General features: G+C 40.1%; 1 protein-coding gene across 6 annotated transcripts in view; it reads right to left on the bottom strand.

The window, feature by feature from the left end:
• The window catches only part of LOC124606870 (calcium homeostasis endoplasmic reticulum protein), a 377,438-nt gene that overhangs the window by 172,947 nt on the left and 182,679 nt on the right, over positions 1–21,812 (bottom strand). For 5 of the 6 annotated variants that reach the window (XM_047138971.1, XM_047138963.1, XM_047138994.1 and 2 more), the window contains one exon: positions 2,287–2,460. The exons of the other annotated variant lie outside the window; for it this stretch is intronic. In XM_047138971.1, coding sequence (XP_046994927.1) covers positions 2,287–2,460 — 174 coding nt within the window. The remainder of the gene's footprint in view (positions 1–2,286; positions 2,461–21,812) is intronic. 6 annotated transcript variants of the gene reach the window in all.

The raw sequence follows: 21,812 nt of genomic DNA, 5'->3' as shown, positions 1-21,812 counted from the left end.
CGCATCACTTAAAATTCAAGGACACAAGGCACTCTATTGTTGAGTATGGTGTACAGCTAAGTTGCATAACTGCACATCAATACTGTTCATGCCAGACAGCTTTCGAAGTGTGCAACATATATGTGCTTCAATATGAAGGGATTTGTTGAGGTTTATGAGTTCCTCTCTCAAAACTTCTGGATTTGGAGGCAACAATTATATGAAAACCACTCTGTTGCTTTGAATTGTATGCTGTTGACAAGTTTATGTATTAAAGGTGGACGTAGTCATCTCCAACACACACACACACACACACACACACACACACACACACACACACACACACACACACACCTAAGCAAACCAACCTTGCAATAGATCTGTGAAAACATTCAAATAGCTTGTTTGTCATAACAATTTAAAATGAAGAAAGGAATGTAGTTTTCAATATCCTGTCTCGATCAAGTAATTATGCATGGTGCATTAGCTAAGATTAGGAAGATCGGGCATGGCCTATTCAGAGAAAGCCAGATGCAGGACCAGCACTAACATACAGGCAACAAATGCAACCATGTTGGGTGCCATAGCTTGAGAGGTGCCAAGTTTAAGTGAAAATCCAGAAAATCCCAGTAAACGTAAGTTTTACATCAACAGCTTATGGTTTTGTCTCCAGGCCAACAAAACATAAAAGCAGGAACTTGTTACTTAAATGACAATTATCCACACATTATCTGATACCTCTGCAAAGATTTCAGTTTTGTTCACGAGTCCATTGACCACTCAATATCTCAGCCATATCTAACAGCGTTATTTTTATTTCACTTAAGACTTTTTCTTATTGTGTTAATGTTGTGCCTGAAGTGTGACTGTGATGAGTGCATATAGAATTTATTGTCATTTTTGTGTAGTTGATGATTACAAAAGAGAAGGGAGGAATGAAAGCACGTGCCCCCCCCCCCCCCCAAATAGAGAGACTGCCGAGCTTATGGGAGAATTACTATCAACAGTGTTGAAAGCCCTCACTCCGTAGAAGGTTGGAACTGTTCGCCACTAATCTTCTTCCATTTCTAGCCTGCAGCAGGTGGGGTGAAGTAATCATTCGTGTTGTAATAAGATGATACACCAGCAATCTTTTATTAGAAAACTAACAAGCACATATTTCATTACAAAAATAAAAGGACCTCTGTAAAAGACCGAAACAAAATGCAATCACAGATAGTGTGTATCTGAAAAAGCCCAAAATCTCAAAGCAGAACAAACACACTGGTGTCAACTCCTATAGCATTTAATAGATGATTTGAGTATACTAGCTACACATAACTTGATTTTCTGTGACAGTATAGGCTGTGAATTCACACTAACGTGCTTCAAAAAATTATCACCTTGAATGAACATCTCTGGAGGATGAAGATACAAGACACATGAATTATTTGTGAAAAAAATATTCAACATGAATTCGCATGATACCATCAAAACTGCAGAAAATATAGATAACCCAAACCCGCATGTCCATTGGGAACTTTCATCTCGAATGTAAGTGCAATGTCTTAGCCATTGTGCCAGTAAGACAGAGACAGAGAGATAGAGAGAGAGATAGAGAGAGAGAGAGAGAGAGAGAGAGGGAGGGAGAGAGAGAGAGAGAGAGAAGAATGGATAAATCTCACAGTCAGAAAGCAGGTGCCAGATTACAGTTCACTGGAAGGTTTTGTTATGCATTCAATCTTGGAACAACACCTACCCATCTGATACCCTTCACAAGTCAGAATGACTGAAGAAATTTAAGCAGTTCACTGAATAGCAATGCAAATGGCTGTAGATTTTACCTAATACACATGAAACTTAAGCAGATGTTCAAGAAGTTCCTATGGGAGCCTCTACAAGAACGATATTATAATTTAAAATTCCAAATATTTGTCTGCAAAGAGGATTTCAACATACATCCTTTCCTATAAACAAAACTCGTAAAACAACTACACCAATAAAAGTGGAGGAATCAGAGCACATAGATAAGTGGTAAGGTTGTCATTTATATGCACAGCATCTGTGAATGGAATGATATGGGCAAAAAGTAACTGTTACCAGTACTCTCTACCATAACCAATATGATGCCTCATGCAATAGTAATGTACATTCAAAATTCAATCAGAAAATTTAGTTGTAGTACATGATACATTGTACAATATTACAAACACAAATAACCAGATATGTTCCATCTGTGAGTGTACAATTTCCAGGTAACAGCATATTAGAAAAGGTTGTCAACAATTTTATTCACAATTTCTGTACAACTTAAAGAAGAGCACTCACCTGGTGGAAAATTAACAGGAGGGTAGCCTGGTGGTGGCTGACTGAAATTAATTTCAGGAGGAGGACCAGCTTCATTCTGTTGGTGTGGTGGAGGTGGTGGAGGCGGTTGCTGTGTTGCTGCTAGAACCGGGATGTGTGACTGAACACTCTGGGCTGCAGCTAACTGTTGATGTTCTGTGAACAGTAACATTGTCTGTTAATACAAGAACCATCAAAAAGTAAGGTGAAGATGTGGTCAGGTGAGTAAGTTATCTAATAACTTTCAATATAAAAAGTTAAATATGGAAGACCAAACAGGGTGAGCCAGAATATGCAACTGCAGCAAGGCTGACAACTATATGAACAGGGAAAATAGCCTTATGCTCTTGGGAATTGTTCCTTAAGTAGGAGGGACGGAAAATTGAGCAATGGTTTTTTTTTTTTTTTTTTTTTTTGGGGGGGGGGGGGGGGGGGGGTGAGTTATGGGTGAAGGAAAGAAGAACAGTCCTTTCATAATTCCAGGCATAAGACATAGAAACAACAAACAGAAGAAAAAAATGCTAGTGGGGGAAAAAAGAAAACAAAAAAAGTTATGTAGATTACAGATGGTAGCAAAGTTGGGGGGGGGGGGGGTTATTCAACAGAGTCCAAAAGGAATCAATGGAAGCATGACAGAAAGAAGAAAGCTGTGTTTGTGATAGCGAAAAGAATTATTACTCAGGGCTACAGGAAATGATTGTGGCCATTCTGCTTGTTCGTACATGTCAACCCAGACACATGACTGACAAGTAGGATATTTTTACAAGTATTCTGTCACTTGTTTTTGCTGCTTAAATATGAGCATAGGTGTTAGGAACAGAATCTAGCTGTTTGTAGTGAATATTCTGGTCAGTCATAGCATAAAGTAGCGAACTGAGTGTGCCACAAAATGTAATTTTATGAATGTGATACCACTTTCAATCAACAACAGGTATTTGACACAGATCAAACAAAGTCCTCCACAATCGTCCAGGGTGACAAATGATGGTCCTCTCTTGCTCAAAACCAATGGCATGGATGGCAGAATAAATCTCAAGTTCAATCAGCATTATTAAAAAGCAACAGGACACAAAATGAAAATCCTGTCATGTTAATGACGGTGGTCTTCTAGCCACAAAAAGCACTGATGGATATTCCGTTAACAACACACATTATAGTCTGAAGCCACTGGTCAGAGGAGTGTGTGCGTGTGTTTATGTGCACACATGTGCCCTAATGAATTGCAACTTTGTTGTGAGCCTGAAAACTGACCCCAAATGTTTGTAAGAAACAAATTATTATTGTGCAGCCGCACATATGCAGTATGAAGCAAATGTATACACATGCTCAAGGCTTTTTTTGAGCGAAAAGTATGTAGACAAGCTTCTATGAAGTTTTACTGTGCTATAAATGATGCTGTTAGTGATTCTTTCACTTGTATGGACAACCGAATTTGTCTCTATGGAGTTAGCTGTTTGATAACACACTATGGTAGGTCACTTAGTGCATCGGAAGTATTCTTCTTGGACATGAATCATAATGAACATGTCCTGTGGGTCAATGAAAGATGTATTGTTGATATTCTAATATCTGCCAGGCTGTTGTCCTACTTGTGGAGAAGCAAAATGTTTCCCAAGAATCAACCAATAATATCATAAGATGAAAGCATTTTTCTCTCACAACTGTCTTGCAACACTGGCCATTCAGTGACCATTAGCTACAGCAGGACAGGTTTGGTGGAACGTAAATATTTTACGAGTAAAGAAGACCATTCAACAAAAAGTCATCAAAAGGCACTCACACAAAAAAAAAGAAAGAAAACTTGCAAGCTTTTGGAGTAAATCCTCTCTCGAGCTACAGTAAAAACAAGCACACATACACATGGCTACGCCCCTACATGGTGCCAGCTGAACGCACAATGCCAACGCTGCAGTTCGACAGGTGGGTTAGGTTGGGCAAAGGTTCTGTCTATTGAGATGGCAAAGGGAGAGAGAGACAGGCAGGAATAGGGGTTGAGGGTGCATGGCTACTGGCTCAGAGAAAGGCACCTGGATTGTTGCCTAGGAATGCAAGAGGGAGGGGTGGCAGGTTCATTGGCTGGGCATGTGATGCACAGGTGTTGAAGCTAGTGAGGAGTGGCGCATGGTGAAGTTGACACGGGGACACGAATTGGAAGGGTACGATAAGTCAGGGGGAAGGGGAAAGTGATGGGTGGAAGGTGTGGAGACAGTGGATTATCGGAGATTGAGGCAAGAATGATTATGGGAGCAAAGGATGTATTGCAAGGGTAACTCTCATCTGTGTAGTTCAGAAAAGCTGGTGGTGGGGGGAAGGATCGAGATGGGCTGGGTTGTGAAGCAGCCATTGAAATTGAGCATGCTGTACTCAGGTGCATGTTGTGCCACTGGGAGGTCAACTTTATTCTTGCTACTTGTTTGGCAGTGGTCTTTCATCCTTGTGGCAAGCTGTGGCAATTTGACTGTTACCATTCCTTCTGCACCAAAAATCCCTTCCTTACAGCCCAGCCATCAGTGGATGATGTATCTGCAGTGACAACAACTGCCTTGCCCAGTATGCTGAAGGTCTTACAAAGGCCTTCAAAGACAGGCACAACCCAACCCACCCTCCCCCCAAACCAAGCCCATAAACAAATTTCCCACACCATACCTTGTAATACCCACAATCGTCCCACCACCACCAAGAATCAACTACAAAAGTGCATCCCCATTAACATCCAACAGCACCCTGGACTTGAACAACTGAACTATATCCTTCATCATGGCTTTGATTATCTATCAGCATGCTCTGAAATGGAGGACATTGTACCCAAGACCCTTGTCACTCCTCCTAAAGAGGTGTTTCATCACCCACCCTACTTACACAACAGAGTAGTCCACCCCACTCTCACTCCCGCTGCACCCTGTCGCCACAGGGATCATATCCCTGTGAGAGACCCAGGGGCCAGACCTACGAGTCCACACACCCAGTACTTCCTACTCCAATCAGGTCACAGATTTATCCAACCCCATCTGAGGCCGGGCCTAATCTATCTAAATTATAGCTTAACAGCAGGTGTTCACTTTCAGATAGGTATTCTGTATTTTGCTACTGTTGTGTAGTGCCGCTGCAATGCTGCGCACTCAAAAGTGAATGAATATTTTTTAAAACATCACAGGAGATCCTAATATATCTAAATTATAGCTTAATAGCAGGTGTTCGCTTTCAGATAGGTATTCTGTATTTCGCTGCTGTTTTGTAATGCCTTATTTAGGCATTTTTGCATAGGCACTTTTTACTGTAAAGGTCTTTAGTGAAACCATATGCTCTCCCCATTTTATGCACCCTTTCCTCTATTGCAGACTTTTTCAAAGCATTTTCTTTGATTCTCCCCCCAAGATATCTGAATTTTTGTACTCTCTTATTTAGCGAATATTTGTTTTGAAGAATTTTTGGAGCATCTTTCACGTTTGTTACAATTTTTTTTTTTTTTTTTCTTTTGCAGAAATTTTTAAACCAGTTCCACTGGCTATTTCTTCAAGGAGATTTATTTGTGCTATAGGCAATGCCATATTTTTAGAAAGTATAGGAAAATCATATGCAAATGCAAGACATTTGAAGTAGATCTTTTTGCTTCCTCTTCCTAACCTCACATGCAAGATGTAAAGTTCAATAAGATTCTCATTCCAAATTCTTACAATTATCCCTGACATAATATCAAAAAGAATTTGGGATAGACCATCACTTTGTTGTACACCTGTTTTTGTTCTGAAAAGCTGTGAAATTTCTCCCATATATTTTACTTTGCAAACAGTATCTGTAAGTGTTTCATGGATTAGTTTTACCAGTTTAGACTTTACACAAAATTCTTAAATTATGTTATCTATAATTCCACTGTCAACAGTATAAAAAGCCTTCCTGACATCCACAATCACAACTACAATTTCCTTTGAATTAAGTAATTTGTCGCAATTACTGACTTCAGATTAAATATTTGTTCTGATCATGACCTCCCCTTCCTAAAACCACCTTGATATTTACCTAAATGTCTGTCTAATGTTGTTTCTGTTCTGCTTGATAAAATCTTGGAAAATACTTTATATGCCACTGGCAGTAAAGAGATTCCTCTATAGTTGTTTACAACCTGTTTATTACCTTTTCTGTGGAGTGGACATATCAAGACAACCTTCCATTATCTTGGAAAATACTTTATATGCCACTGGCAGTAAAGAGATTCCTCTATAGTTGTTTACAACCTGTTTATTACCTTTTCTGTGGAGTGGACATATCAAGACAACCTTCCATTCTTCTGGGATTTTTTCTGTTTTACAGATTTCTTCAAACGGTAAATTTAGCTCAAGTGCTATATTTGGCAAGGACAACTTCAAAAGTTCAGCTGTAACAGAATCTTCTCCACAATCTTTGTTGTTTTTGAGGGTTTTGGTTGCTTCTTCAATTTCTTCACTAGTTAGAGGTAAATCTTCTTCCAAATTTTCATTAATATAGGAGAATTCCGGTTTATGACTCCGTTCAGGACACTTTAGAACAGGGCTTAACAACTGGCCGGTTTTGGGCGCGAGTACTCGCGTCTGCTAAGGCACGTCCTCGCGAGCAGGTGCAAGGTCGCGGAGTAGGGAGGGAGGGGAAATGCGCGCGCACGTATGAATAGGACCGCAGCGTGCCTACTGAATTCGCGCCGACTGTGTAACGTTAAAAGTACTACGATCAGCTCTAACAGTCACTTCGCTGGTTAAGAATCATGTCAAGTCGCCGTTGTGTAACCCCGACCATGCTTTCCCAGTTCAACCCCCATTGGGGGGAATTGTATCTGTTTACAGAAAAAGATGGTGTTGCAAAATGTTTAGTATGTCACAAAATGCTGAATTCTTTTAGGAAATTTAATTTGCAGCGATATTATATGTCATACCACGCGAAAGACTACGGAAGTGGAAAATGTGATGGACCAGATCATGCACAGGAAGTTATTAAACTTACAAGGAAGCTATCCGAAGATGATCTGGATGACGAAGAAAAATCAACTGAGGCAGCTCTCAGAGTGAGCTACAAAATTGCTTTGTTTATAGCAAAATCCCTGCGCCCCTTCACTGATGGCGATTTAATAAAAGATGTTTGGTAGTTGCAGCGGAACATTTGTGTCCATTTCAAGTTGAACAGTTTCGGACTGTGCCATTATCTGACACGACCATTATGCGTTGCATACAGGACATGGCAGACGACGTCCAGCGCCAGCTTGCAAATATCTATAAAGATTTTATGGCGTATTCTCTAGCTCTGGACGAAAGTGTTGATATCACTGGAACAGCGCAGCTTTCCATATTTATTAGAGGTGTTAATAGAGATCTTCAAGTGAGGAAGGAGCTCCTCGATGTAGTAGCCATGAAGAACACTACAACCAGAGGTGATATTTTAAGTAGTGTTGAAGAAAGTGTTGAAAATATAGGATTGTCGTGGAATTCTTTAGTTTCAGTGTCTACAGACGGTGCACCAGCGATGACAGGGAAAAAATTAGGTTTCGTTGCGTTGTTGAAGGAGAAAATGCAAAAACTGACCGTGCCGAATGAAATAAGGGGCGTTCACTGTGTGATCCACCAGGAAAACTTATGTGCAAAGAGTATCACTCTAAAAAATGTGATGAGTGTTGTTGTTCGTACAACCAATTATATAAGAAAGAATGGGCTACAACACAGACAATTTAAAAGCTTTCTTGAGGATGTAGAAAGGCAGTATGGTAGCCTGCCTTATTACAGCGAGGTCCGCTGGCTTAGTCGTGGCGAATTATTAAATCAAATTTTTGCCTATTAGATGAGATAAATATGTTCATGGAAATAAATAACATGTGTGTTCCTGAATTGAAAGAGCCTTTATGGAAATGTGATCTCGCGTTCTTAGCAGATTTAACTAGCCATCTGAATGCTTTGAACATTTCACTACAAGGTAAAGATCTGCTAATTACTCATTTCATAGATCGAATATGAGCTTTTAAAATGAAATTGACACTTTGGGTGAGTCAGCTGGAAACAGGAAATCTAGCTCCTTTTCCTAAATTATCATCCATGCAAGATGTTCACAAAGACTGTGAACATTATTCACATAGTTTAGTTGCCCTTAAGGAAGAATTTGATCAACGCTTTCAAGATATGACAGCACTAGACAGTGATTCTGATCTGTTCTCCTCTCCATATTCAGCGAATATTGAAGAGATTCGTCCTGAGCTGCAACTAGAAATTATTGACCTGCAGTGTGACAGAGAATACAGAGACAAATTTCAGAACAAGAAAAACATTTTGGAACTTTACAGACACTTCCCTCAGGATAGATTTCCTCATTTGCACAAACTGGCGGCTACAATAATATCAATGTTTGGTTCCATGTATGTTTGTGAATAACTGTTCTCTGCAATGAAATGTAACAAGACGCACCTGAGAAACGCATTGTCTGATCGAAATTTAAACTGCACGCTGCGCCTACGATGCACAAGAACAATTACTCCGAACATAGACGCAATTGTACAGGGCAAAAAGTACAAGATAACAGAGAATCCCACACTTCAGAGACACCTTTTATTGTGTAACAGTTCACAAATTAATACGAATGTAGAGGCATACACTAAGCTAATAAAATTATGTGGCACGTGTACATTCTCCTTTATTTGTTTCATTTGTCACAGTAATAATTCGTGAGTGGTATCCCTGCAGGTGGGTGCGGATATTTACATTGACTAGCGGCAGCTGTTGTGTGCCCCACGTGACTCTCCCCACTCTCCGCTCTGGTCCGGTAGTGGGGGTAGCGTGCTCGCGCTGCTCCGTGCTCGCGCCTTGCTGCTCACAGCTTGCTTCGCGAGCACGTATGTTGTGAACCCCTGCTTTAGAAGCTGATGAAAATATCTTGCTAGTATTTCACGATTTTCAATTTTACCATTTTGATTTTTGAAACAGACAATTGGAGTTTGGTACCCCTTCAATTTGTTCTTAAATTATTTTTTTTTACAAACTTTTTGTCTATTTCCAAAACTTTCTCCCTTTCAGATGCTCGTTTGGTATTTCTGATTAACCTGGCTGTTTCCTTTCTTTGTTGTTTAAACTGATTACAATCTTCAATTTTCTTTGAGCCTTCCCATTTTTCCCGATTTTTTAGCCTTCTCTTCTATGGCTTCCTTGCATATTTCATTTCACCTTATTTTACTTTTATTTTTTATTACCCAAAAGTTTTCTGTGCAGTATTATTAATTGTTTAGGATGTTTCCTGCCATTTTCCATGTGTAGCCACTTTAATTTCATCTTCATAGTTTTTAATTGATTCTTTTGTTATAATACGTCTGTCTGTATTAACCTTTGTGACTTTCTTTGTTCTTTATTAGGTAGGAGTTTGACTTTAATTTAAGCAGGGAATGATCAGAATCAAATTCACAATTCCACCATTAACTGAAAGGAAAGATATTCTCTCTGAGGTGGATTTAAATTCTATTACATTTCCTATTATACTTTTATGAACATAGAAAGTTGTACCCAGTAATGGCATCTGATTCATAATTTTGATTGCTGGTTTCCCTTTGAATATTCTGTGGTTACACGTATCTACTACATTTTCATCTAGGAACCTTGTTTCTTGAGCCGCCTAAAATCTGAGTTATGTTTTTTTGTAATAGTATTTCTAGCTCCTTTTGTTTACCCATCTTGATAAGAGAATTTACATTTAAAATGCCTATAAAGAACTTCTTTTTGAATTTTATTTTAAAAGGATTCCGAGGTTGCTCCGATTCAACCTTCCGATTGCAGTTGTTGGGACTTTCAGAACCCTCGGTCCCAATGCATTGCATGATGCAATGGTGGATTTCTCTCTTGAGTTACCACCTCGGGTAGTGCATTCAATTTGGGGACTTCACATATTGCAATTGAAATTGTATTATGTACAAAGTACGGAGTTGAATCACAAGATATGATTGGACTGGTGTCATTATTTTATTTTTGTTGTAGTCTGTAGGTTATCAGAATATTCACGAGAATTATCAGGGAGTAATTGTTAGAGTTGAGGATGAAGCCAAGTTTAAATACTGTCATGACTTTCGATTTCCATCACTGGGAAGAGCTAACAGCTGACAGATAAAAACTGTCTTGTTTATAATTCAATATTGTAATTAATGATGTCTTGGATGCTTAAACTTTCCACATTAGTTAAACAACATTGTAATCGCTATTTTGCTTTCTGAAGGTGAAAAACTGGCTAAAATCTATTCTCGAGTACTTTTATATTGTGGTGAAAGCTGAATGAATCTCGGAAGTTATTGTAAGTGGGCAGAACAGTTCACGAGCAGTTGAACCTCAGTGACCGACATGCAGTGTCCTGGCTGGTAGGTAGAAGTGTTAACTGCTTCGCTTAATACCCACAATGATGACATTATTCATGAAGATTGACACATTATGGTTGGACTTACAGCAAAAACAATTCCAATAGATGTAGGCGCAGTTCACCCTATTATCAGTAATAGGCTCAAGAACAGCAAAAGAAGTGAAAGACGGGCCCGGAAAGAGTTAATGCAACAACACAAGTAATCAAGACTCAAAGCTTATAGACTTAAAAGAATGCTATGGAAGGAAGTGTGACCCTTTTCTAAACAAGATTCTAGCATTTGACGAAACTACGATTCACCATTCTGAACCGAAGTCCAAAAGACGATGACTTGTGGTAAAGTGACGCAGGCACCAAGAAAAAGAAATCTTTGCATCAAGTATAAAAAAACAAGTTCACTGTTGGGAGAAGAGTATCTATATCGGTGGAGATTATGTTGAGGAGCAGTAAAAGTTTCAGTTTGTAAAAATGCACAATTTTTTTTATTACATCAGTATGTCTCTTTAATTATTGAATGTCCATCTTATTAAATGGTCTAGGTGGTTTTGATAAAAAACCATAGGTTCATGTCAAGCTACTTCAATCTTAACTGAGCACCATAGTTAATTGAGAAATCATGTGGCGCAGAACTGTGTATTAAGCCCTTTTATATGACGTTCTGGTGGTGGACATTGCCCGTAACACATAAACAAATAAATTTTTGACAAGTGGCCTGTCATTGTCAGCAACTGAATAAAGTGGTGAGAAGCTAATTTTCAGTATACACATATTGGTTGCAGGTTTTTTGCGTGACTTTATGACATTCATACTTGTTAATCACAGCAGTATGTCATATGCTCATAGCTTTCCGTAGACAATTTAATATCTTCCAGAACAGAATGCCACTTCATTGTGGAGGTGATAAGAGTAACAGTTTATCACATTACTGTGCACCCCCAATATTCCCCTCTGATATTCGACCGTGGATTTCTTGTAAATTATGATTCTGAATGCAAATTAATGCTCTGTTATGTGACAATATTTCCCTGTTTAAGCTTTCATGACAGATGTTGTATAGAAGCCTTGTCAAAGGTAGGTAAACAAAACCAATTGATTTCAATTCCTGAAGTGCTAGGCACGTCCAAAACCAGTAAAAAAAGTCTGCAGATATTATTGATCTGCTCAATTTCTACTGAAAAATTTGCAGTTGCTCAAATACAGAGACACCAACTAATGTTTTCACAGCCCCTTGGTCTCTGTTGGAGACTTATTTTGGAAGCTTGAGGTCGCAGTCTCCAGTGTCGACAAAGTCGTGGTGTGTAGGCCTATGTGGTCCCACTACTGCAATGTCAGGATTCTGCCTGTTAGTCCTGCAAGTGCTGTTCAGTGTGAAGTAAGTAAATACAGTACTGTAAATTATACTATTCAACACAGCCTGCATAGAGAGAACTTTTACCTCACAAATATGATTTTTCATGTAAATAATGATTTATTTCCATTGTACTTTTTTTTGCAGAATAGCCACGTGCTCTAACTGAAATTCTCTTAACATTTGATTGGGAGATATCCATGTTTTAGCTTTTCTTGGGAGTTTCGTAAAGAAGGTTGACATTAGTTTCTGGTGAGAGCTCTGACACAAATTGATTAGCCTCATACCATTTACATTGGTTCTTCTATGAGCCGAGTATTGTCCAACTACATTTCTTAATTTCTCTTCTCTGCTTATTTCTACACTGAAATAGCCTAATAGTAATATGGTGTTTTTCTTTGGAATTTTGGATATTTCTGTTTCTAAAAGATCCCAGAATTTTCTTTTTTTGTGGATTTTTCCATTTTCTTCACTTATTGGTGCATGGCAATTAACAAGTCATGTGTCTTGTTTTTCCACTTAATGATAGGAAAGATATTCTCTCTGAGGTGGATTTAAATTCTGTTATTTCCTATTATGCTTATATGAACATAGAAAGCTGTATGCAGTAATGGCATCCGATTCATAATTTTCATTGCTGGTTTGCCTTTGAAGATTCTGAAGTTACAACTATCTACTACATTTTCATCTAGGAAACTTGTTTCTTGAATTGCTTCAAATTTGAATTTTGTTTCTGTCTGAAAGTATTTCCAGTTCTTTTTGTTTACCAGTCTTAATAAGAGAATTTAAATTACAAATATTTCTTTTTGAATTTCATTTTAGAAGGATTTCAAGGTTGCTCCAATTCAACCTTTCGATTGCAGTTGTTGGGACTCCACAAAACCCTTGGTCCCAATGCATTGCAGATGCAACGGTGGGTTTCTCTCTCGGGTTTTCATTTTGTGTAGTGAATCCATTTTGCAGTCTTTCCATGCTGCAATTCCTTACCTACAAAGTAAGGAACTGAAATCCAAGATAAGATCAGATTGTTAGTCTGAAATTTTAATTTCTGTTTGTGCTTCACTGCACTAGGCTCTCCAATTGGGAAGTAAATCAGACTTCCTCTTCCACCTATGACACCAGTGGCAGGGTGTATTACCTCTCTAAAATTAAAGACAAACTTCTACCTAATAAGAAACGAAGAAAGTCACAAAGGTTAATAATATTTAATACAGAAGGGCTTATTATAACAAAAGTATCAATAAAAAACCATAAAGATGAAATTAAAGTGGTTAAACATTGCAAATGGCAGGAAATATCCTCAGCAATTAATAATGCTGCACAGAAAACTTTTGGGCCAATAAGAAAATAAAAGCAAAATAATCTGCAATAGAATCTACAAAGAAGCCATAGCAGAGGGGGCTAAAAAATGACAAAAATGGAAATGTTCATAGAAAATTCAAGATTAAGATCAATTTAAACAACAAAGAAAGGAAACAGCCAGGTTAATCAAAAATACAAAACGAGCCTTTGAGGGGAAGAAACTTTTGGAAACAGACAAAAACTATGCAAAAAATAATACCAAATGTCTGTTTCAAAAATGAAAATGGCAAAACTGGGTTAAGCAATACTGAAAATTGTGAAATACTTGCAAGATATTTTCATTAGCTTAGAAAAATGCAAGAATAAGGCATTACAACACAGTAGTGAAGGCAGACTGTCAATACAAAAATGAATGTCTGGCATTGACCTATAATTTAGATAGATTAGGAGTATTACAAAGGCAAATTGTAATGGAAATATTATGACCACGAAACACAGCAGAAGGTCGGAAATTACGAAGTAATGCTGAAATACACCAAAATACAGAAAATATTTCAAATGTAATGAGAAAAAGAAGACTCATGTATTTTGGACATTTATTCGGAACACTAATAAGATTTTAAAATATCTGTGGGGGTAAGAAGTCCACAACAAGCTGGCTCAATGAAGTCAAAAAGGATTTGGAAAGAAACAATGTAAAAACGGAAGATGTAAACAACAGAGAAGCCTTTTGGGAAAAAGTATTGAAAATGGAAGGATTCCAACATAGAGTAGCCTGGTTCAAAATGGTCTGAAAACAGAAAGAAGAAACATAGTGAACAGATGAAAGCATAGGGAAGAAAAGAAAAGAACAAAAAATTAAATATGTTGTTTCTGATGAATTACAACCACTTGCTTACACCTTTCATATTTCAAGTATTTGTCAATGTGAGAGATGCTTACACTGCATCTTTGAAACAGAAACTTTACTCCTGGATTGCTAGCCTGCTCAAAATGCTCATGGGCTTTGGACATGTATTCCATCCTGCTACAATAATGATTGGGACTTGGCAAACATTGTAGATTAAGAAACTTTCTGGCAGATTAAAACTGTGTGACCGACCGAGACTCGAACTCGGGACCTTTGCCTTTCGCGGGCAAGTGCTCTACCATCTGAGCTACCGAAGCATGACTCACGCCCGGTACTCACAGCTTTACTTCTGCCAGTACCTCGTCTCCTACCTTCCAAACTTTACAGAAGCTCTCCTGCGAACCTTGCAGAACTAGCACTCCTGAAAGAAAGGATAATGCGGAGACATGGCTTAGCCACAGCCTGGGGGATGTTTCCAGAATGAGATTTTCACTCTGCAGCGGAGTGTGCGCTGATATGAAACTTCCTGGCAGATTAAAACTGTGTGCCCGACCGAGACTCGAACTCGGGACCTTTGCCTTTCGCGGGCAAGTGCTCTACAATCTGAGCTACCGAAGCACGACTCACACCCGGTACTCACAACTTTACTTCTGCCAGTACCTCGTCTCCTACCTTCCAAACTTTACAGAAGTAAAGTAGATTAAGTCTGGCAACATAGTCGAGATACTTCCTGGAGGGACACAGAATTATCCTGCTAAATTTCCTTGATATTGTCTACATTACGAACAATTCTCACTTACTGTTTGTCATCTAATGATCAAATGCAAGTTTCAAGTCCAGGAACTAATGTCATCTTCATTGCAAATTATCCCTCAAAGCCTTCACTAGCACTATAAGGGAGAAGTGAACGCTTCAGTACATCCCTATGTCAGTGGAAAAGATATCACCAACCACAGCTGAATTTTTGATGGTTTTAGGTTCTAATCTCACAAGAGCCTAAAATGTCAATTCTTATGTGACGGAGCTACAGCAGTTCTGCTTGCTGATTGTGGCAAATAATTCATGTTAAAACCATCCACCTGACATGAGAAAGCTGTTATTCAACTTCATTTCTTCAATAACACTCACCCCCTACACGGCACAGATATTCAAGCTTCCTACCTTCCCACTTCTACCAAATTGCCACAAACCTCTGCACCAACCTCCTCCTTCCTGGCACATTTTACCCATAGTAGTGCATTACATACTTAGTATTCCTCACGTAACATGCTGTGAGGATACTGGTTACAACATTGTTCTTACTGCTTGGTGTACACACTGTTTATAGAAAATATTTCATGCTGAAGGTGAAACTATTTTAAGTAATCTGATGTTTGTCAATGTGAGGTTATAAACATCCACTGCAGATCATAGGCACGATCCATCACAATCACCTGGGCTGACGCTGGGTAGTGTAAGGTGGACTTAGGATGCTGGGGCAGAAATTGTTCTTATCAGGATGGGCAGCCAAGAGCTCATCATCGAAACGTTTTGCCGAGGTTTTGCTGTTACTGGCAGGTTATCACATCTTTTTAGAGCTAGTCAGCAATGACGATCAGTTCTGTGATTGAATCTTGGTCAGGCATGAATATTTTGCTTGGTTAATATTGGGTCTCAATCCACATCCAGAACAAAACAGTTCATCATATCATTTAAATTAGAAACAAATGCATGGTTCCCTGTTCATTAATAACTTTCATTTATAATGTCACTCTATGTTAGGTAACTAGTGCAATGAGTGGTTTTTGAACTGCACATAGATCAATGTGTCATCATGAAGATGTTGAAATTACTAGTGACTCATTGTCGACAGTGAGGTTTTCATAGAGCACTTGATGATTTTAATCACATGAATGATGGTTAATAGCTGGTTGAAAATATGTTAGGGGAAAAGATTTCAAAACTTACAGATGTGTTAGAATATTATGAAAATAAAAGTTGTTACTTACCATATAGCGGAGATGCTGGGCCAAGGATAGGCAATAGGCACAACAAAAATACTGTCACAAATAAAGCTTTCAGTCAGCAAGGCCTTTGTCAAATATAGACGACGACGATGACAACACACACACACACACACACACACACACACACACACATACACTGCAGTCTCTGGCAACTGAAGCCACACTGCAAGCCGCAGCACTAGTGCATGATGGGAGTGGCGACTGGGCAGGGAGGGGGAGGGATAGTATGGTAAGGGTGGCGGAAAGTCAAGTGCTGCTGGTTAGATGGTAAGCAGGGGAGAGAGGGGTGGGTGGTAAAAGTCGAAAAAGAGAAAAGTAAACAGACTAGATGTGATGGTGGAATGATGAATGAGTAGTGCTGGAATGAGAACAGGGAAGGGGCTGGATGGGTGAGGACTGTGACTTACGAAGGTTGAGGCCAGGAGGTACGGGAACATAGGGTGGATTGCAGGAAAAGTTCCCACCTATGCAATTCAGAAAAGCTGGCATTGGTGGGAAGGATTCATATGGCACAGGCTGTGAAGCAGTCACTGAAATGAAGGATGTCAAGTTTGGCAGTGTGCTCAGTAACAGGCTGGTCCACTTGTTTTTGGCCCCGGTTATCAGTGGCCATTCATGCAGGTGGACAGCTTGTTGGTTGGCTTGCCCACATAGAGTGCAGCACAGTGGTTGCTGCTTAGCTTGTAGATCACATGACCGGTTTTTCATAGGTAGCCCTGCTTTTCATGGGATAGGTGATGTCTGTGACCAGACTGGAGTAGGTGGTGGTGGGAGGATGTATGGGGCAGGTTTTGCTTCTAGGTTCATGACAGGGATATGAGCCATGAGGTAAGGAGTTGTGTAAGGATGGACGAGTATATTGTGTAGGTTTGGTGTACTGCGGAATACTACTGTGGGAGGGGTGGGAAGGATAGTGGGAAGGTCATTTCTCATTTCAGGGCACGATGAGAGGTAGTCAACACTCTGGCAGAGAATGTAATTCAGTTGCTCCAGTCCTGGGTGGTACTGAGTTATGAGGGGGATGCTCCTCTGTGGCTGGACGCTGGGACACTGGAAGATGGTGGGAGACTGGAAAGATACGGCATGGAAGATTTGTTTTTGTAGAAGGTTGGAAGGTATAATTACAGTCTGTGAAGAGTTCAGTGAGAGCCCCGGTATATTTTGAGAGGGAGCGCTCGTCACTGCAGAAGTGATGACCACAGGTGGCTAGGCTGTATGGAAGGGACTTCTTGGTATGGAACGGGTGGCAGCTGTCAAAGTGGAGGTATTACTGGTGGTTAACAGGTTTTATATGTCCTGCCCACTATCCTACTCACCCCTCTGACAGTAGTATTCTGCCATCGCTGAATATACACAATATACTCATCCATCCTTACACAGCCCCTGCTTCAAACCCCTTACCATGTGGCTCATATCCCTGTAATAGACCAGATGCAACACCTGTCCCCTACATCCTCCCACCACCACCTACTAAAGCCCAGTCACAATTATCACCTATCCCATCAAAGGCAGGGCTACCTGTGAAATCAGTTATGTGATCTACAAGCTAAGTTGCAACCACTGTGCTGCATTCTATGTGGGCATGACGACCAACAAGCTGTCTGTCTGCATGAAAGTCCACTGACTGGCCAAGATACAAGTGGACCACCGTGTAGCTGAGCACACTCCCAAACATGACATCCTTCATTTTAAGGACTGCTTCATAGCATGTGCCATGTGGATCCTTCCCATCAACATCAGCTTTTCTGAATTGCTCAGGTGGGAACTTTCCCTGCAATACATCCTACATTCCTGTAACCCCCCTGGCTTCAACCTCCATTAATCACTGTCCTTACCCATGCAGCCCCTTCCCTGTTTCCACTGAAGCACTACACAACTGTCATTCCACCATCACACCCTGTCTCGTTACTTCTCTACCTTTCCACTATTTCCCCTCCCACCCCCCCTCTCCCCTGCCAACCCTACCATACTATCTCCCCCCCCCCCCCAAATCTCCTCCTTACCCATACCCAGTCATCACTCCCATCACACACTGGTGCTGCTGCTCACAGTGTGGTTTCAGTTGCCTGAGAAGGCAGTCATGTATGTGAGTCACGTCTGAGTGAGTGAGTGAGTGTGTGTGTGTGTGTGTGTGTGTGTGTGTGTGTGTGTGTGTGTGTCATGTATTGTTGACTGTTGACGAAGGCCTTACTGGACAAAAGCCTTTTTGTTGTGCCTATCCGTGACTCGGCGTCTCTACTATATGGTGACTTGCAACTTTCCTTTTCGTAATACTGTTTCATTCCATCCTGGATTTTCCACTGTTTGATGTGTTAGAATTACAGTCACTATTTGTGTCAACACCAGTGAGAATTGTAAAACATTACAAATGTCCCTTCTTGTAACAAATTTGATTTTATAAGCGTTAAGAACTGTCTCAGGTATTTCCTGATGTCTGAAGTATCATAGTATTAATTTATATCTGGAGTTATCATCACACAGAGCAGTATTTTCTGGTCATCACTAACGGTAACGATTTTGTACAGTCAAATGACTGTACCAGAACAAGATTAGAGGACCAACATGGCAATTACGTTATGTGGGCTCCATGCAAATCATGCAAAGTGCAATTTGGATCGTTCAGATACTTTTGAGCATGGGAGGACATAGGGGGAAGCAATATATTGGTCAACCCTGCTAAGAACTAGTTCAAATTCAAATGTGTGTTTCATCTTATGGGACTTAGCTGCTAAGGTCATCAATCCCTAAGCTTACACACTACTTAACCTAAATTATCCTAAGGACAAACACACACACGCCCATGCCCGAGGGAGGACTCGAATCTCCGCCGGGACCAGCCACACAGTCCATGACTGCAGCACCTTAGACCGCTCAGCTAATCCTGCATGGTAGGAACTAGTGCTCTTGGCGTTTTAACAGCATATCACACTGTGATCTTTCACAGTGTGTGCCAATGGAGTTGGCTGAGCATCCCCATGACACTTTCATGGTTAGTACTAACTGAAATTGTAATGAAACACACTGTTCTTCTCTGAATATTTTCTGTTTTGTCTGCCAGTCCTATGATATGGATCCCAGACTGAGGAGTCAAATGTGGGTTTTCTAAGCCAAGTCTATTGTGGATGGATGGTTTATATTTCCTGGCAATTTTTCCATTCTTAGTCGGGCACCTGGCTTACTTGTAATTAATTTTATGTGGTCATTCTACATTAACTCACTCTGTATGCATACTCCAGATATTTTGTGGATGCGACTGTTCCAACAACTGTTCTGCAATTGTGAATCATACAATAACTGGCATTTCTGCCTATTTATGTGCAATGTGTTATATTTGTTCATGCTGAGGGCCAACTGACAATCCCTGCACCAACCATTGATCCTCTTTAGGTCCTTCCCGCATTTCCCAACTTTCTAGTGGTGAGACTTTTCTGAACACAGCAGTATCACCCAGAAAAAGTGTCATGAAATTCCTGGCACAATCCACTAGGTCATTTATACATATTGTGAAAAGTAACAGTCCCATAACTCTCCATTGGGGTATCCCCTAAGTTACTTTTGCTTCTGCAGATTTCTCTCCATTCAGAATGACATGCTGTGTTCTGCTTGCTAGAAAGTCTTCAATACTATCATCCAGCTGATCTGACATTATATACACTAGCAACACCGTATCAATGCGAGCACCAATACCTATTATTACCTGGGTCTTGCGAACAAACAGAGCAAGCCGGGTGTGATTCGATCATTGTTTATTGAACTCTTGTTAATTCCTACATAGCAGATTTTCAGTCTCCAAAAACATAATACGTAGCATAAAACACATTCCAAAATTCTGTACGTCTGTTCAACGACCTTTCTTGAAAATTGGAATGACCTACACATTTTTCCAAATACAGGGTGTACATAGTCGGGGAACACTTTAAATTATTTACTGTACAAGAACCAAACACTGTACAGATATCAAACATACGTTATTTTGAAGAGAAACCCTGAAAGTTTTTTCTCATGTAAACCGCCACAGCGTAGTTTGGTAATTTGTTGAAAGTCAGCGATAGTTGCAGAGTTCAGGTGTGGAGCGAGCTTTCTGTGTGTTGGAGTTTCACAAAAACAAGTGTGCTACAGCTATTCAATGGATGTTTAGTACAAAGTAAATGGATGTTTAGTACAAGGAAGGCCATTTACCACTGGCAAAACAAATTTGTTACGACAGGTTGCTTGTGCCCAGCAAAGAGAAGCGGATGTCTCAGTGTGAGTGAAGTGAATGTGGAGCGCATCCAAGAGACATTCAAAAGGAGTCCAAAGAAATTGGTGCGTCACGCATCTCGTGAACTCAAAATGGCTCCAATGGGACTGTGGAAAGTCCTGCGACAGAAGCTGTCTATGAAACCATTCAAATTGGAGCTAGTGCAGAAGCTCAATGATGGCGACAAAGACAAGCGTTTTGAGTTTTGTTCACAGTTGCAACAACTGAATGAGGATGGGGATAGCATTGTTGATCGCTTAATTTTTAGCGACGAAGCCATTTTTCACACTAATGGGAAAGTGAACAGGCATAATTGTCGAATCCGGGGTACAAAGTATCCATACGAATGCGTTAAATTTGAGAGTGATTCCCAAAAAGGTAAATGATTTTTTGTGCCTTGTCACGTCAAAAACTGTACAGGCCATTCTTCTTCGCTGAGAGCTCTTTCACTGGATATTCCTACTTGGACATGCTGCAGCAATGGCTGATACCTCAAATGCGATTGGACTCTCCGTTCATCTTTCAGCAGGATGGGGCTCCACCCAATTTTCATCGTGAAGTTTGTGGGTGCCTGAACATGGAGCTGCCGCATCGATGGATCGGCCGTGCTACAGAAGCAGACAGCTGTTTCATGAAATGGCCTCTCCAACCAACAGATCTACTCTGTGCTACTTTTTTCTGTGGGGACACATTGAAGATCTAGTGTATGTACTGCTTCTACCATGTGATGTACCAGAGCTCCAGGAGAGAATATGGGAAGGGACTGCCACAGTCGACGATGCCATGCTGGGATGGGTATGGCAACAATTCGGGTACCGTATTGACGTCTGCCGGGTCACTCATGGTTTGCATATCGCATGTTTGTAAAAAAAACTTTCAGCATTTCTCTTCAAAATGCTGTACATAAGGCATTTGCACAATGTTTAGTTCTTGTGCAATAAACAATTGAAAGTGTTCCCAGACTTTATGTACACCCTTTATTATGAACGCTTCCCTCTTCTAATGATCTATGGTGCACTGCTACCAGGAAAGGAGCAGGTTCTTTTGCATACTCTATGTAAATCTTGTTGGTATCCTGCAAGTTTCGATGGCCTTTCTTACGCTGAGCAATTTCAGTTGCTTTTCTATCCCACAGCCACTTACTTTCGATATTTGTCATTTTGATGTTCATGTGATGATTTAAAGAAGGAAATACAGTTTTGAAAACAACTTTTAGTTTTCAACCTTCTCTGTGTCATCCACCATTACAATGTCATTATTGTCACATAGTGTCTGGGTTGATGGCTTTGATCAGCTTTACTGATTTAGCAAGACTAAAACTTCTTAGGATTTTCCGTCAACTCAGTAAATAGAATTAACTTTTAAAGTCATTGAAAGCTTCACACATGACAGTAATGCTAATTTTGGCTTCATTCACGT

Source organism: Schistocerca americana, chromosome 1, assembly GCF_021461395.2.
Source record: "Schistocerca americana isolate TAMUIC-IGC-003095 chromosome 1, iqSchAmer2.1, whole genome shotgun sequence".
NCBI classification, from domain to species: Eukaryota; Metazoa; Arthropoda; class Insecta; order Orthoptera; family Acrididae; genus Schistocerca; species Schistocerca americana.
This window is presented reverse-complemented; position numbering and strand designations above follow the sequence as displayed.